General features: G+C 37.6%; 1 protein-coding gene across 4 annotated transcripts in view; it reads right to left on the bottom strand.

Annotated features, from left to right (window-relative positions):
* Nucleotides 1–213: 213 nt before the first annotated feature.
* The window catches only part of LOC133535433 (plexin-A1-like), a 508,851-nt gene continuing 492,592 nt past the window's right edge, over nt 214–16,472 (bottom strand). For all 4 annotated transcript variants that reach the window (XM_061875266.1, XM_061875268.1, XM_061875267.1 and 1 more), the window contains exons 28-32: nt 14,703–14,893; nt 11,929–12,098; nt 9,874–10,086; nt 9,646–9,796; nt 214–802 (exon numbers count right to left, since the gene is read on the bottom strand). In XM_061875266.1, coding sequence (XP_061731250.1) covers nt 707–802; nt 9,646–9,796; nt 9,874–10,086; nt 11,929–12,098; nt 14,703–14,893 — 821 coding nt within the window. In that variant the 3' untranslated portion in view covers nt 214–706. The remainder of the gene's footprint in view (nt 803–9,645; nt 9,797–9,873; nt 10,087–11,928; nt 12,099–14,702; nt 14,894–16,472) is intronic.

Here is a 16,472-nt window from a genome sequence, read left to right as displayed (position 1 = left end):
TTCTCACACCCGAGTCACTAAGCAGACTGGAGTGCGGAAGAAATCAAATCAACTCGGAGAATTCGCCAGGACAGATTAAAAAAAAAACAGGCGCTGACTTCATTGCTGGGCCTCAAACGACTCGGTTTCACTTCAGTCACGAGGCGTTTGAGGGGAATCGTACATTATAGCACTTTGCATCCATCCACTAAACAACATTCAAAGGAAACATGGCACGGTACAACTTTTTTTTTTCAGTTTTTTTTTTCCCTCCTTTCTTTGCACTTGAAGTCCAGTCGAAACAAACACAGAAAAAAAAAAAAAAAAGTAGTCTTTGAAAAAAGGTGTTTATATAGAATATCTTCCTTTGTAGCGTTTGTCTGGGGGAATTGTGCAAATTCAGCAGTAAAACGAGAGTGGCGAGAGATCCCCGAGTGGGCGGTCGGAGACAAAAACCGGAAGGGAGAAAAAAAAAAGAAGTTTTCAGCCGACCGCCGCTTCGACTCGGACCGGAAAAACGAGGCGGCGCGGGGAAAATGTCCGCTGGATGGCGTGAACACCTGGGCCCCGCCCATCTCTGCCAGAACCCCCTCCGTCTTTGCGACTTACCGCTTCGCCGCTCTTGCACTTTGTCCTACTGTTGGGGGGGTGGAGTTGTGGTGGTGGTTGCGTGGGGGGGGAGGAGCCGGACGGCGAGCGAGCGCCCTGATTGGACGCCGGCCGACCCTCAGCTGGCGAGGGCCATGGTGTCGATGACCTGCTCCAGCTTGCTCCTCAGCCGCTGCCTCCTCGCCTGCTCGTCCCGCTCCAAGGCCGACAAGATCTGAGGTCAGAGGGGAAAGGTCGGAAACTGTCGCCTTCTAAATAACATGCCTGACGCAATGCATCATGGGTACCAGCGTTTCTACTTTTATAGGCACCGATAAAAGTCCGTTTGCAATACCGAGTACCGTGATGTCGAACGGGGCCATTTTATGACACCATTGTTGCACGTGACTGCACACCGGCTCAAACACTTGGCCGGGAAACAAGCAGTCGAGCACATCTGAAACAATGCATCATAATAAGGACCCGGTTTGGTACTGTTCTAGGTACCGACCCAAGTCCGTCTGTAGTACCGGGTATCGTGACGTCGAACGGGGCCATTTTATGACACCATTGTTGCACGTGACTGCACACCGGCTCAAACACTTGGCCGGGAAACAAGCAGTCGAGCACATCTGAAACAATGCATCATAATAAGGACCCAGTTTGGTACTGTTATAGGTACCGACCCAAGTCCGTCTGCAGTACCGAGTACCGTGATGTCAAACAGGGCCGTATTATGACACCATTGTTGCACGTGACTGCACACCGGCTCAAACACTTGGCCGGGAAACAAGCAGTTGAGCACATCTGAAACAATGTATCATAATAAGGACCCAGTTTGGTACTGTTATAGGTACCGACCCAAGTCTGTCTGCAGTACCGGGTGCCGTGACGTCAAACGGGGCCATTTTATGACACCATTGTTGCACGTGACTGCACACCGGCTCAAACACTTGGCCGGAAAACAAGCAGTCGAGCACAACTGAAACAATGTATCATAAGGACCCAGTTTGGTACTGTCATAGTTACCGACCCAAGTCCGTCTGCAGTACCGGGTGCCGTGACATCAAACAGGGCCATAATATGACACCATTGTTGCACGTGACTGCACACCGGCTCAAACACTTGGCCGGGAAACAAGCAGTTGAGCACATCTGAAACAATGCATCATAATAAGGACCCGGTTTGGTACTGTTATAGGTACCGACCGAAGTCCGTTTGTAGTACTGGGTACCATGACGTCAAACGGGGTCATTTTATGACACCATTGATGCACGTGACTGCACACCGGCTCAAACACTTGGCCGGGAAATAAGCAGTTGAGCACATCTGAAACAATGCATCATAATAAGGACCCAGTTTGGTACTTTTATAGGTACCGACCCAAGTCCGTCTGTAGTATCGGGTGCCGTGACGTCGAACGGGGCCATTTTATGACACCATTGACGCACGTGACTGCAAACTGGCTCAAACACTGGGCCGGGAAACAAGCAGTTGAGCAAATTTAAACAATGCATCATAATAAGGACCCAGTTTGGTACTTTTATAGGTACCAACCCAAGTCCGTCCGTAGTACCGGGTGCCGTGACGTCAAACGGGGCCATTTTATGACACCATTGACGCACGTGACTGCACACCGGCTCAAACACTTGGCCGGGAAACAAGCAGTTGAGCAAATTTAAACAATGCATCATAATAAGGACCCAGTTTGGTACTGTTATAAGTACCGACCGAAGTCCGTATGCAGTACCGGGTGCCGTGACGTCAAACAGGGCCATTTTATGACACCATTGATGCACGTGACTGCACACCGGCTCAAACACTTGGCCGGGAAACAAGCAGTCGAGCGCATCTGAAACAAGGCATCATAATAAGGACCCAGTTTGGTACTTTTATAGGTACCGACCCAAGTCCGTCTGTAGTATCGGGTGCCGTGACGTCGAACGGGCCATTTTATGACACCATTGTTGCACGTGACTGCAAACCGGCTCAAACACTGGGCCGGGAAACAAGCAGTCGAGCGCATCTGAAACAATGCATCATAATAAGGACCCAGTTTGGTATTTTTATAGGTACCGACACAAGTCCGTCTGTAGTATCGGGTGCCGTGACGTCGAACGCGCCATTTTATGACACCATTGTTGCACGTGACTGCAAACCGGCTCAAACACTGGGCCGGGAAACAAGCAGTTGAGCAAATTTAAACAATGCATCATAATAAGGACCCAGTTTGGTACTTTTATAGGTACCAACCCAAGTCCGTCCGTAGTACCGGGTGCCGTGACGTCAAACGGGGCCATTTTATGATACCTTTGTTGCACGTGACTGCACACCGGCTCAAACACTTGGCCGGGAAACAAGCAGTTAAGCACAACTGAAACAATGTATCATAAGGACCCAGTTTGGTACTGTCATAGTTACCGACCCAAGTCCGTTTGTAGTACTGGGTACCATGACGTCAAACGGGGTCATTTTATGACACCATTGATGCACGTGACTGCACACCGGCTCAAACACTTGGCCGGGAAACATGCAGTTGAGCACATTTAAACAATGCATCATAATAAGGACCCAGTTTGGTACTGTTATAGGTACCGACCGAAGTCTGTCTGCAGTACCGGGTGCCATGACGTCAAACGGGGCCATATTACGATACCTCTGTTGCATGTGACGTCACGACTCGGCCCGGCGGTTCAAGCACTTGGCCGGGAAACAAGCAGTCGAGGACGCCGCCGGACTGCCTCTAAGTAATGTTACGTTTTTTCAAAAGTATAGCCAAAACCTGCTAGCCTGATGAGATAGGCTCCAGCAACCCCGCCACCCTAAAAGGAACAAGCGGTAGGAAATGGATGGATGGATGAATGCCAAAGATTAGCATTAGCGATTTTGCATGGCGATTTCAACAGACTTGGTTTTAGTTGATAGAAGAACTCCTCATGGTTTAAGTTGGTGGACTTGGTTTTAAGACCATTAACAGACTTGTTTGTTTACATACTACTAAAAGACAAGTCGTCTAGTATGTTCACTATTTTATTTAAGGACTTAACTGCAATAATAAACAAACTTAACATGTAACGGACTTGGTTTTAGTTTGTGGACTTGGTTTTAGGACCATTAACAGACTTGTTTGTTTACTTACTACTAAAAGACAAGTTGTCTAGTATGTTCACTATTTTACTTAAAGACTTAACTGCAATAATAAACAAACTTAACGTGTAAAGGACTTGGTTTTAGTTGGTGGACTTGGTTTTAGTTAGTGGACTTAGTTTTAGGTGGAGGACTTGGTTTTAAGACTATTAAAGGACATGTTTGTTTACTTACTACTATAGGACAACTTGTCTAGTATGTTCACTATTTTATTTAAGGACTTAACTAAAATAATAAACAAATTAACGTGCAACCGACTTGGTTTTAGCTGGTAGAAGAACTCTTGGTTTTAGTTGGAGGACTAGGTTTTAGGATCATTAACGGACTTGTTTGTTTACTTATTACTTAAAGACAAGTTGTCTAGTATGTTCACTATTTTATTTAAGGACTTAACTGCAATGATAAACAAAACTAACGTGTAACGGAGTTGGTTTTAGTAGGTAGAAGAACTCTTGGTTTTAGATGGAGGACTTGGTTTTAGGACCATTAGCGGACTAGTTTGTTTACTTACTACTAAAAGACAAGTTGTGTAGTACGTTCACTATTTTATTTAAGGACTTAACTGCAATAACTAACGTGTAACGGACTTGGTTTTATTTGTTAGAAGAACTCTTGATTTTAGTTGGAGGACTTGGTTTTAGGTGGAGGACTTGGTTTTAGAATCATTAACGGACTTGTTTGTTTACTTACTACTAAAAGACAAGTTGTCTATTACGTTCACTATTTTATTTAAGGACTTAATTAGAATAATAAACAATCTTAACGTGTAACGGACTTGGTTTTAGTTGGTAGAAGAACTCTTGGTTTTAGTTTGAGGACATGGTGTTAGGACCATTAACAGACTTGTTTGTTTACTTACTACTAAAAGACAAGTTGTGTAGTATGTTCACTATTTTATTTAACGACTTAACTGCAATGATAAACAAACTTAATGTGTAACAAACTTTGTTTTAGTTGGTAGAAGAACTCCTCTTGGTTTTAGTTGGTGGACTTGGTTTTAAGACCATTATCAGATTTGTTTGTTTACTTACTACTAAAAGACAAGTTGTGTAGTATGTTCACTATTTTACTTAAGGACTTAACTGCAATAATAAACAAACTTAAGATGTAACAGACTTGGTTTTAGTTGGAGGACTTGGTTTTAGGTGGAGGACTTGGTTTTAAGACCACTATCAGACTTGTTTGCTTACTTACTACTAATAGACAAGTTTTCTAGTACGTTCACTATTTTATTTAAGGACTTAACTGCAATAATAAAAAACTCAACGTGTAACGGAATTAGTTTCAGTTGGTAGAAGAACTTTTGGTTTTAGGTGGCGGACTTGGTTTTAGGACCATTAACGGACTTGTTTGTTTACTTACTACTAAAAGACAAGTTGTCTAGTATGTTCACTATTTTATTTAAGGGCTTAACCGCAATAATAAACAAACTTAACATGTAACAGACTTGGTTTTAGTTGGTAGAAGAACGCTTGGTTTTAGGTGGAGGACTTGGTTTTAGTTAGAGGACTTAGTTTTAGGTGGAGGACTCGGTTTTAAGACTATTAAAGGACCTGTTTGTTTACTTACTACTAAAAGACAAGTTGTCTAGTATGTTCACTATTTTATTTAAGGCCTTAACCGCAATAATAAACAAACTTAACATGTAACAGACTTGGTTTTAGTTAGAGGACTTAGTTTAAGGTGGAGGACTTGGTTTTAAGACTATTAAAGGACCTGTTTGTTTACTTACTACTATCTCAGCTACAATTGTAGCTGAGATAGGCGCCAGCGCCCCCCCGACCCCAAAAGGGAATAAGCGGTAGAAAATGGATGGATGGATTGATGGAAGTTTTCTAGTATGTTCACTATTTTATTTAAGGACTTAAATACAATAATAAACAAACTTAATGTGCAACCAACTTGGTTTTAGTTGGTAGAAGAACTCTTGGTTTTAGTTTGAGGAATTGGTTTTAGGACCATCAACGGTCTTGTTTGTTTACTTACTACTAAAAGACAAGTTGTCTAGTATGCTCACTATTTTATTTAAGGACTTAACCGCAATAATAAACAAACTTAACATGTAACAGACTTGGTTTTATTTGGTGGACTTGGTTTTAAGACCACTAACGGATTTGTTTGTTTACTTACTACTAAAAAACAAGTTGTCTAGTATGTTCACTATATTATTTAAGGACTTAACTACAATAATAAACAAAACTAACGTGTAACAGACTTGGTTTTGGTTGGTAGAAAAACTCTCGGTTTTAGTTGGTGAACTTGGTTTTAGGACCATTAACAGACTTGTTTGTTTACTTACTACTAAAAGACAAGTTGTCTAGTATGTTCACTATTTTATTTAAGGACTTAACTACAATAATAAACAAAACTAACGTGTAACAGACTTGGTTTTGGTTGGTAGAAAAACTCTCGGTTTTAGTTGGTGAACTTGGTTTTAGGACCATTAACAGACTTGTTTATTTACTTACTACTAAAAGACAAGTTGTCTAGTATGTTCACTATTTTATTTAAGGACTTAACTACAATAATAAACAAAACTAACGTGTAACAGACTTGGTTTTGGTTGGTAGAAAAACTCTCGGTTTTAGTTGGTGAACTTGGTTTTAGGACCATTAACAGACTTGTTTGTTTACTTACTACTAAAAGACAAGTTGTCTAGTATGTTCACTATTTTATTTAAGGACTTAACTACAATAATAAACAAAACTAACGTGTAACAGACTTGGTTTTAGTTGGTGGAAAAACTCTCGGTTTTAGTTGGTGAACTTGGTTTTAGGACCATTAACAGACTTGTTTGTTTACTTAATACTAAAAGACAAGTTGTGTAGTATGTTCACTATTTTATTTAAGGACTTAACTACAATAATAAACAAAACTAACGTGTAACAGACTTGGTTTTGGTTGGTAGAAAAACTCTCGGTTTTAGTTGGTGAACTTGGTTTTAGGACCATTAACAGACTTGTTTATTTACTTACTACTAAAAGACAAGTTGTCTAGTATGTTCACTATTTTATTTAAGGACTTAACTACAATAATAAACAAAACTAACGTGTAACAGACTTGGTTTTGGTTGGTAGAAAAACTCTCGGTTTTAGTTGGTGAACTTGGTTTTAGGACCATTAACAGACTTGTTTGTTTACTTACTACTAAAAGACAAGTTGTCTAGTATGTTCACTATTTTATTTAAGGACTTAACTACAATAATAAACAAAACTAACGTGTAACAGACTTGGTTTTAGTTGGTAGAAAAACTCTCGGTTTTAGTTGGTGAACTTGGTTTTAGGACCATTAACAGACTTGTTTGTTTACTTACTACTAAAAGACAAGTTGTCTAGTATGTTCACTATTTTATTTAAGGACTTAACTACAATAATAAACAAAACTAACGTGTAACAGACTTGGTTTTAGTTGGTAGAAAAACTCTCGGTTTTAGTTGGTGAACTTGGTTTTAGGACCATTAACAGACTTGTTTGTTTACTTACTACTAAAAGACAAGTTGTCTAGTATGTTCACTATTTTATTTAAGGACTTAACTACAATAATAAACAAAACTAACGTGTAACAGACTTGGTTTTAGTTGGTAGAAAAACTCTCGGTTTTAGTTGGTGAACTTGGTTTTAGGACCATTAACAGACTTGTTTATTTACTTACTACTAAAAGACAAGTTGTCTAGTATGTTCACTATTTTATTTAAGGACTTAACTACAATAATAAACAAAACTAACGTGTAACAGACTTGGTTTTAGTTGGTAGAAAAACTCTCGGTTTTAGTTGGTGAACTTGGTTTTAGGACCATTAACAGACTTGTTTGTCTACCTACTACTAAAAGACAAGTTGTCTAGTATGTTCACTATTTTATTTAAGGACTTAACTACAATAATAAACAAAACTAACGTGTAACAGACTTGGTTTTAGTTGGTGGAAAAACTCTCGGTTTTAGTTGGTGAACTTGGTTTTAGGACCATTAACAGACTTGTTTGTTTACTTAATACTAAAAGACAAGTTGTGTAGTATGTTCACTATTTTATTTAAGGACTTAACTACAATAATAAACAAAACTAACGTGTAACAGACTTGGTTTTGGTTGGTAGAAAAACTCTCGGTTTTAGTTGGTGAACTTGGTTTTAGGACCATTAACAGACTTGTTTATTTACTTACTACTAAAAGACAAGTTGTCTAGTATGTTCACTATTTTATTTAAGGACTTAACTACAATAATAAACAAAACTAACGTGTAACAGACTTGGTTTTGGTTGGTAGAAAAACTCTCGGTTTTAGTTGGTGAACTTGGTTTTAGGACCATTAACAGACTTGTTTGTTTACTTACTACTAAAAGACAAGTTGTCTAGTATGTTCACTATTTTATTTAAGGACTTAACTACAATAATAAACAAAACTAACGTGTAACAGACTTGGTTTTAGTTGGTAGAAAAACTCTCGGTTTTAGTTGGTGAACTTGGTTTTAGGACCATTAACAGACTTGTTTGTTTACTTAATACTAAAAGACAAGTTGTGTAGCATGTTCACTATTTTATTTAAGGACTTAACTACAATAATAAACAAAACTAACGTGTAACAGACTTGGTTTTGGTTGGTAGAAAAACTCTCGGTTTTAGTTGGTGAACTTGGTTTTAGGACCATTAACAGACTTGTTTATTTACTTACTACTAAAAGACAAGTTGTCTAGTATGTTCACTATTTTATTTAAGGACTTAACTACAATAATAAACAAAACTAACGTGTAACAGACTTGGTTTTGGTTGGTAGAAAAACTCTCGGTTTTAGTTGGTGAACTTGGTTTTAGGACCATTAACAGACTTGTTTGTTTACTTACTACTAAAAAGACAAGTTGTCTAGTATGTTCACTATTTTATTTAAGGACTTAACTACAATAATAAACAAAACTAACGTGTAACAGACTTGGTTTTAGTTGGTAGAAAAACTCTCGGTTTTAGTTGGTGAACTTGGTTTTAGGACCATTAACAGACTTGTTTGTTTACTTAATACTAAAAGACAAGTTGTGTAGTATGTTCACTATTTTATTTAAGGACTTAACTACAATAATAAACAAAACTAACGTGTAACAGACTTGGTTTTGGTTGGTAGAAAAACTCTCGGTTTTAGTTGGTGAACTTGGTTTTAGGACCATTAACAGACTTGTTTGTTTACTTACTACTAAAAGACAAGTTGTCTAGTATGTTCACTATTTTATTTAAGGACTTAACTACAATAATAAACAAAACTAACGTGTAACAGACTTGGTTTTAGTTGGTAGAAAAACTCTCGGTTTTAGTTGGTGAACTTGGTTTTAGGACCATTAACAGACTTGTTTGTTTACTTACTACTAAAAGACAAGTTGTCTAGTATGTTCACTATTTTATTTAAGGACTTAACTACAATAATAAACAAAACTAACGTGTAACAGACTTGGTTTTAGTTGGTAGAAAAACTCTCGGTTTTAGTTGGTGAACTTGGTTTTAGGACCATTAACAGACTTGTTTATTTACTTACTACTAAAAGACAAGTTGTCTAGTATGTTCACTATTTTATTTAAGGACTTAACTACAATAATAAACAAAACTAACGTGTAACAGACTTGGTTTTAGTTGGTAGAAAAACTCTCGGTTTTAGTTGGTGAACTTGGTTTTAGGACCATTAACAGACTTGTTTGTCTACCTACTACTAAAAGACAAGTTGTCTAGTATGCTCACTATTTTATTTAAGGACTTAACTGCTAAAATAAACATAGGTTTAATGTACTCTAAAATGTATTTGTTAAAATAAAGCCAATAATTACATTTTTTTTGCGGTCCCCTTCATTTAGAAAAATACTGAAATACCTTTAGTAGCGGTACCAAAATATTGGTGTGGTTCCAACACAAGATTTACACAACAACAATTGCAGAGATGCTCTCCTCGCCGTTTGCTGACCTCATCTTTGTACTTGACGATGTAGGAGTAGATCTCATGCAGCGCCGACATGCTGTTGAACTGGTTGGCGTGCAGGCGGGACTGCTCGGCCAGGTAGGCGCTCATGTCCTGGTCGCTGATGGCCGACATCCTGGAGATGTCAGAGTAGTACCTGAGGACACACACGGGCGGGTCAACGCCCGCAGACAGCAGAGCAGCGGCGAGGCGGCGGCGGCGGGCGTGACGCACCTCTCCACCCAGTTCTTGTAGTTGGGGATGTCTTTAGCGTAGAGCAGCTTGTTGGACGGCGAGTCCTTTCCTAGTTTGTGCTCGGACGTGGAACAGGAGTCCATGAAGGTCTGGGCCACCACGGACAGGCAGGCGTCCGTGATGCTGTTTTTGTGGATGTCGAACACAAACTGCGGGTTCTTGATCACGTTCACCCAGAAGCGCAGTGGAAGGCTGCAGGAAGATGGACTCGGGTTCAAAAATACAAACGGGCACCAGGTCGCCCGTAAGGACCAGATGAGTCGCCCGCTGGCCTGTTCTAAAAATGGCTCAAATAGCAGCACTTACCAGTGAGCCGCCTTAAATTTTTTAAGTTTTATTTACTTAAGCAAGCTGGTCTCGCTTTGCTCGATATTTTTAATTCTAAAAGAGACAAAACTCAAATAGAATTTGAAAATCCAAGAAAATATTTTAAAGACTTGGTCTTCACTTGTTTAAAGAAATTCATTTATTTTTTTACTTGGCTTCTTTCAGAAAGACAATTTTAGAGAAAAAAAAAACCTTAAAAATGATTTTAGGGATTTTTAAACACATATACCTTTTTACCTTTTAAATGTATTTACTTGGCTTCTTTCAGAAAGACAATTTTAGAGAAAAAATACAACCTTAAAAATGATTTTAGGGATTTTTAAACACATATACCTTTTTACCTTTTAAATTCCTTCCTCTTCTTTCCTGACAATTTAAATCAGTGTTTAAGTAAATTTATATGTTTTTATTGTAAAGAATAATAAATACATTTTCATTTAATTCTTCATTTTAGCTTCTGTTTTTGCTTTATTTACCTTTAATAAATAAATATATATGTATAAAAAAATGGGTATTTCTGTCGTACATTTTTTTTTTCCTTTTTACAAAATGTTTTTTGTAGAGAATAAATGATGAAAAAAACACTTAATTGAACGTTTTAAAAGAGAAGAAAACACACAAAAAAAACGAAAATACAATTTCGAAACCTAGTTTATCTTCAATTTCCACTCTTTAAAATTCAAAATCAACCGAAAAAAGATGAGAAGAAAAACTAGCTAATTTGAAAATTTTTTAAAAAGAATTTATGGAACATCATTAGTCATTTTTCCTGATTAAGATTAATTTTAGAATTTTGATGACATGTTTTAAATAGGTTCAAATCCAATCTGCACTTTGTTAGCTATATTTCTAACAAAGACAAATCATTATTTCTTCTAGATTTTCCAGAACAAAATTTTTAAAAGACTTTCAAATAAGATTTAAATTAGATTCTACAGATTTTGTAGAATTGCCATAATTATTTTTTTTTAATTTTAATCAGAATTTTGAAGAAATATTTCACAAAGATTCTTCGTCGAAAAAACAGAAGCTAAAATGAAGAATTAAATTAAAATGTATTTATTATTCTTTACAAAAAAAAAAAAAAAATACTTGAACATTGATTTAAATTGTCAGGAAAGAAGAGGAAGGAATTTAAAAGGTAAAAAGTTATATGCGTTTAAAAATCCTAAAATCATTTTTAAGGTTGTGTTTTTTCTCAAAATAAGTCTTTCTGAAAGTTATAAGAAGCAAAGTAAAAAAAAAAAAAGAATTTATTTAAACAAGTCAAGACCAAGTCTTTAAAATATTTTCTTGGATTTTCAAATTCTATTTGAGTTTTGTCTCTCTTAGAATTAAAAATGTCGAGCAAAACGAGACCAGCTTGTTAGTAAATAAATAAAATTTAAAAAATTGAGGCAGCTCACTGGTAAGTGCTGCTATTTGAGCTATTTTTAGAAAACCCTTTTTCTTTTAAGTAATATATAAATGTATTGATATAATCATAGAACTGCCATCCAATGTTATTATAAAGTATAGATTTTGAATGGTATCATTAACCCCTTAGAACCGAATCGATGACCCCTTAGAACTGAATCCAATTGTGTTGGATACACAGCCCGGCTGTTCAAGAACCAATTAAGTGTGTAAATGGAGGTTCCGCTGTTAGCACAGACGACAGGAACATTGTTGACAGCTGTCACTCAAGCCGCCGGCCGGTCCACTCACCAGTTGCTCTTCCACGTGTGCCGCACGTCCGAGTCGGAGATGGAGTGTTTGTCGGCCTGCTCGTCCAGGAAATCGAACATGTACTTGATGGCCAGCGGCAAGGCGCTGCCCCGGTGAGCCGTGCTGAAGATGGTCTCGAACAGGTCGTCCACAAACTTCTGCAGCGTCCCCTGTCGTTGGGGAAGGAGGCGGAACAAAAGGTGAGATGCCACCCAGGTACCAAAGGAGCTTGTACATCAGGTTAGTGCGGCTGTAGGCGACCGCCCACTTAGTTGTGGGGCTGTATTTGTGACGAGAGTTTCTCTTTGTCACACGGTCCTCAAACACACCACAGGACTACCTTGTGTTTACTGTTGTACCTTGTTTTTATTGTTGTACCTTGTTTTTACTGTTGTACCTTGTTTTTATTGTTGTACTTTGTTTTTATTGCTGGTGTACTTTGTTTGTACTGTTGTACCTTGTTTTTACTGTTGTACCTTGTTTTTATTGTTGTACTTTGTTTTTATTGCTGGTGTACTTTGTTTGTACTGTTGTACCTTGTTTTTACTGTTGTACCTTGTTTTTATTGTTGTACTTTGTTTTTATTGTTGTACCTTGTTTTTACTGTTGTACCTCGTTTTTATTGTTGTACTTTGTTTTTATTGCTGGTGTACTTTGTTTGTACTGTTGTACCTTGTTTTTACTGTTGTACCTTGTTTTTACTGTTGTACCTTGTTTTTATTGTTGTACTTTGTTTTTATTGCTGGTGTACCTTGTTTGTACTGTTGTACTTTGTTTTTAATGCTGTACCTTGTTTTTACTGTTGTACCTTGTTTTTATTGCTGGTGTACCTTGTTTGTACTGTTGTACCTTGTTTTTACTGTTGTACCTTGTTTTTACTGTTGTACCTTGTTTTTACTATTGTACCTTGCTTTTACTTCTGTACTTTGTTTTTACTGTTGTACCTTGCTTTTACTTCTGTACCTTGTTTTTACTGGTGTACCTTGTTTATCTTGTTTTTACTGGTGTACCTTGTTTTTAATGGTGTACCTTGTTTATACTGTTGTACCTTGTTTATATTGTTGTACCTTGTTTTTACTGTCGTACCTTGTTTTTACTACTGTACCTTGTTTTTACTGTTGTACCTTGTTTTTATTGTTGTACCTTGTTTTTACTGCTGGACCTTGTTTTTACTGCTGTACCTTGTTTTTACTGCTGGACCTTGTTTTTACTGTTGTACCTTGTTTATATTGTTGTACCTTGTTTTTACTGTTGTACCTTGTTTTTATTGTTGTACCTTGTTTTTACTGCTGTACCTTGTTTTTACTGTTGTACCTTGTTTGTAGTGTTGTACCTTGTTTTTTATTGTTGTGCCTTGTTTTTAATGTTTTACCTTGTTTTTACCGTTGTACGCTGTTTTTACTGTTTTACCTTGTTTTTACTGTTGTACCTTGTTTTTACTGTTTTACCGTGTTTTTACTGTTGTACCTTGTTTTTACTGTTTTACCTTGTTTTAACTTGTTTGTAGTGTTGTACCTTGTTTTCACTGTTTTACCTTGTTTTTACTGTTTTACCTTGTTTTAACTTGTTTGTAGTGTTGTACCTTGTTTTTTACTGGTGTACCTTGTTTTTACTGTTGTAGCTTGTTTTTTACTGTTGTACCTTGTTTTTACTGCTGTACCTTGTTTTTACTGTTGTACCTTGATTTTACTGTTGTACCTTGTTTTTTTACTATTGTACCTTGTTTTTACTGTTGTACCTTGTTTTTACTGCTTAATTTTACTGGTGTACCTTGTTTTTACTGTTGTACCTCGTTTTTACTGTTGTACCCTGTTTTTACTGCTTAATTTTACTGGTGTACCTTGTTTTTACTGTTGTACCTCGTTTTTACTGTTGTACCATGTTTTAATGCTGTACCTGGTTTTTACTGCTTTACCTTAATTTTACTGATGTACCTTGCTTTTATTGTTGTGCCTTGTTTGTACTGTTGTACCTTGTTTATACTGTTGTACCTTGTTTTTATTGTTGTACTTTGTTTTTACTGCTGGACCTTGTTTTTACTGCTGTACCTTGTTTTTACTGTTGTACCTTGTTTTTATTGTTTTACCTTGTTTTTTCTGCTATACTTTGTTTTTACTGTTGTACCTTGTTTTTATTGTTTTACCTTGTTTTTTCTGCTATACCTTGTTTTTACTGCTGTACCTTGTTTTTACTGTTGTACCTTGTTTATACTGTTTTACCTTAGTTTTTATTGCTGTACCTTGTTTTTACTGTTGTACCTTGTTTATACTGTTGTACCTTGTTTTTATTGTTGTACCTTGTTTTTACTGCTGTACCTTGTTTTTACTGTTGTACCTTGTTTTTATTGTTGTACCTTGTTTTTACTGTTGTACCTTGTTTTTAACGACTACTGCTGCAAACCAAATTGTCCCTCGGACACAATAAAGATTTTCGAAGTCTAAGTCCAAGTCTAATAGAAAACAGAATAATCCCAGAGCTGCATCAGTTTCAAACCAATCCATGGCATGCACCTGTGCAGGAAGTGTGTCCTGGTAGGAATTTGGGACGTAATGATTAAAGAGTCTCGCTTCATAAGCCCTGAGGCCAGCAAGAGACTAACAGCAACAAACAACTCAATAGTCAAAGGTCAATCCACTAATTAAGAAACACACGTTTTTGTTTTTTTTCGGTGCTAAAGGTTATGAACAATGTTAATTAGCTGCAAGACCTCCACATAAAAAAGGTCATCGGGGTTGTTGACGGTGGAAGTGAGCCTTTTAGCTCCTTGCCCTCACCTTGGTGGCCAGCAGCCTGGTCAGGTAGATCTCAGAGACCATCTTGCTGCCTCTGTCCCCCTCCCTCTGGTCCGAGTGGTCGTGGTTCTTGACCAGGTGCCAGAGTTTGGTGCCGCTCTCCAGGTCGGGCGTGATCATGGGGGTCCTGGAGCGCAGACTATCTGGACTGCTGGCCGTTCTCAGCATGCTCTCTGGCGGGAGGAAAGACTCCACGTGACTTGGAGATCCATTTTTACCGTTAGGAGAGTTGGTGATATCAAACAGAGCTGGGGTGTGTTATCAGTTCTGGACCGATCTACACAGGCGGAACACCAAAAGTCCATTTGTGTCAGCAATGCATCTTCAAATATAAAACTGTATAACTTTCATGATACTAACAGTTTTTTAACCCCCCCCAAATGTTCTGAGATGTTCAATTAGAGAAAGGGTGTCCAAAATGCGGCCCGCAGGTAATTTTTTTTACGGCCCGTCGGCACATTTTAAAAATACGATTGAAAAGTTTTTAAAAGGTAAAAAGTGATATAAAAGAGCAAACGGGTGAAATGTAACAAGAAAATGTTGCAATGTTTACTCTAATAACACAAAGCTGCCATGCAGGCTGTTTCTTTCTTTAAAAAAATAATAATGAATCAAAATCAATGTCATTATGAATTATTGACCTATTCAAGGCTCCAATTACGTCACGTTAAATTTTCCACTTTGAAATATTTTTTGGGGAAAATGTTGCATATTTTGCATTTGCTACATAAAAAAAAGGGAATAAGCGGTAGAAAAAGAATGGATGTACTTTTAAAGGCCTAGTGGCCACATGTGTGGACAGCACTTTTTAGCTCTTATTTCCAAAATTGTGTACACTACTGAATTGGGGTATTGTGGCCACTTATGTGGAGACTTATACTGCCATCTGGTGGTGTCAGAAGAGTATAACATACAATGGAATTTGGGGGAAAAAAAGCGTAAAAATAAGAAATTAGCATGTCACTAAACATGACGTACACGTTTGTGTACTTATGGACTAAGTACAGCATATCAAGAGATGATTCTTAGTTTTTATTCTAATTAGAGTCCAATAAGCCCAAATAGCAAAGAGAAATTAAAAAAAAAAAAGCGATGAGTTGGCGACTTGTCCAGGGTGTAACCCGCCTTCCGCCCGATTGTAGCTGAGCTAGGCGCCAGCGCACCCCGCGACCCCGGAGGGAATAAGTGGTAGCAAATGGAGGGATGGACTTTAAAGGCTTAGTGGCCACATGCGTGGACAGCACCTTTTAGCTCTTATTTCCAAAATTGTGTACACTACTGAATTGGGGTCTTGTGGCCACTTATGTGGACACTTATACTGCCATCTGGTGGAGTTAGAAGAGTATAACATACAATGGAATTTGGGGGAAAAAAAGCGTAAAAATAAGAAATTAGCATGTCACTAAACATGACGTACACGTTTGTGTACTTATGGACTAAGTACAGCATATCAAGAGATGATTATTAGTTTTTATTCTAATTAGGGTCCAATAAGCCCAAATAGCAAAGAGAAATTAAAAAAAAAAAGCATGTAAACAAACAGCTTGCGCCTTAAGAGGTTTTAAAGGTGCATGGGAGGGAGGCTGCACAAAAATACATACTGACGGAGATAGATATCTACATATATCCATATTTAAAAGTTATTTCTATGCTCTATAGTCATATTTGAAATAGCTAGTGTTCCATCTTGTACTCTGTTTATCTTTTCCCTATCTCCTGACCGATGGTGCACTGGAGACGACCTTGTGCTTG

This window comes from Nerophis ophidion, linkage group LG16 (genome assembly GCF_033978795.1).
Source record: "Nerophis ophidion isolate RoL-2023_Sa linkage group LG16, RoL_Noph_v1.0, whole genome shotgun sequence".
Classification (NCBI taxonomy): domain Eukaryota; kingdom Metazoa; phylum Chordata; class Actinopteri; order Syngnathiformes; family Syngnathidae; genus Nerophis; species Nerophis ophidion.
This window is presented reverse-complemented; position numbering and strand designations above follow the sequence as displayed.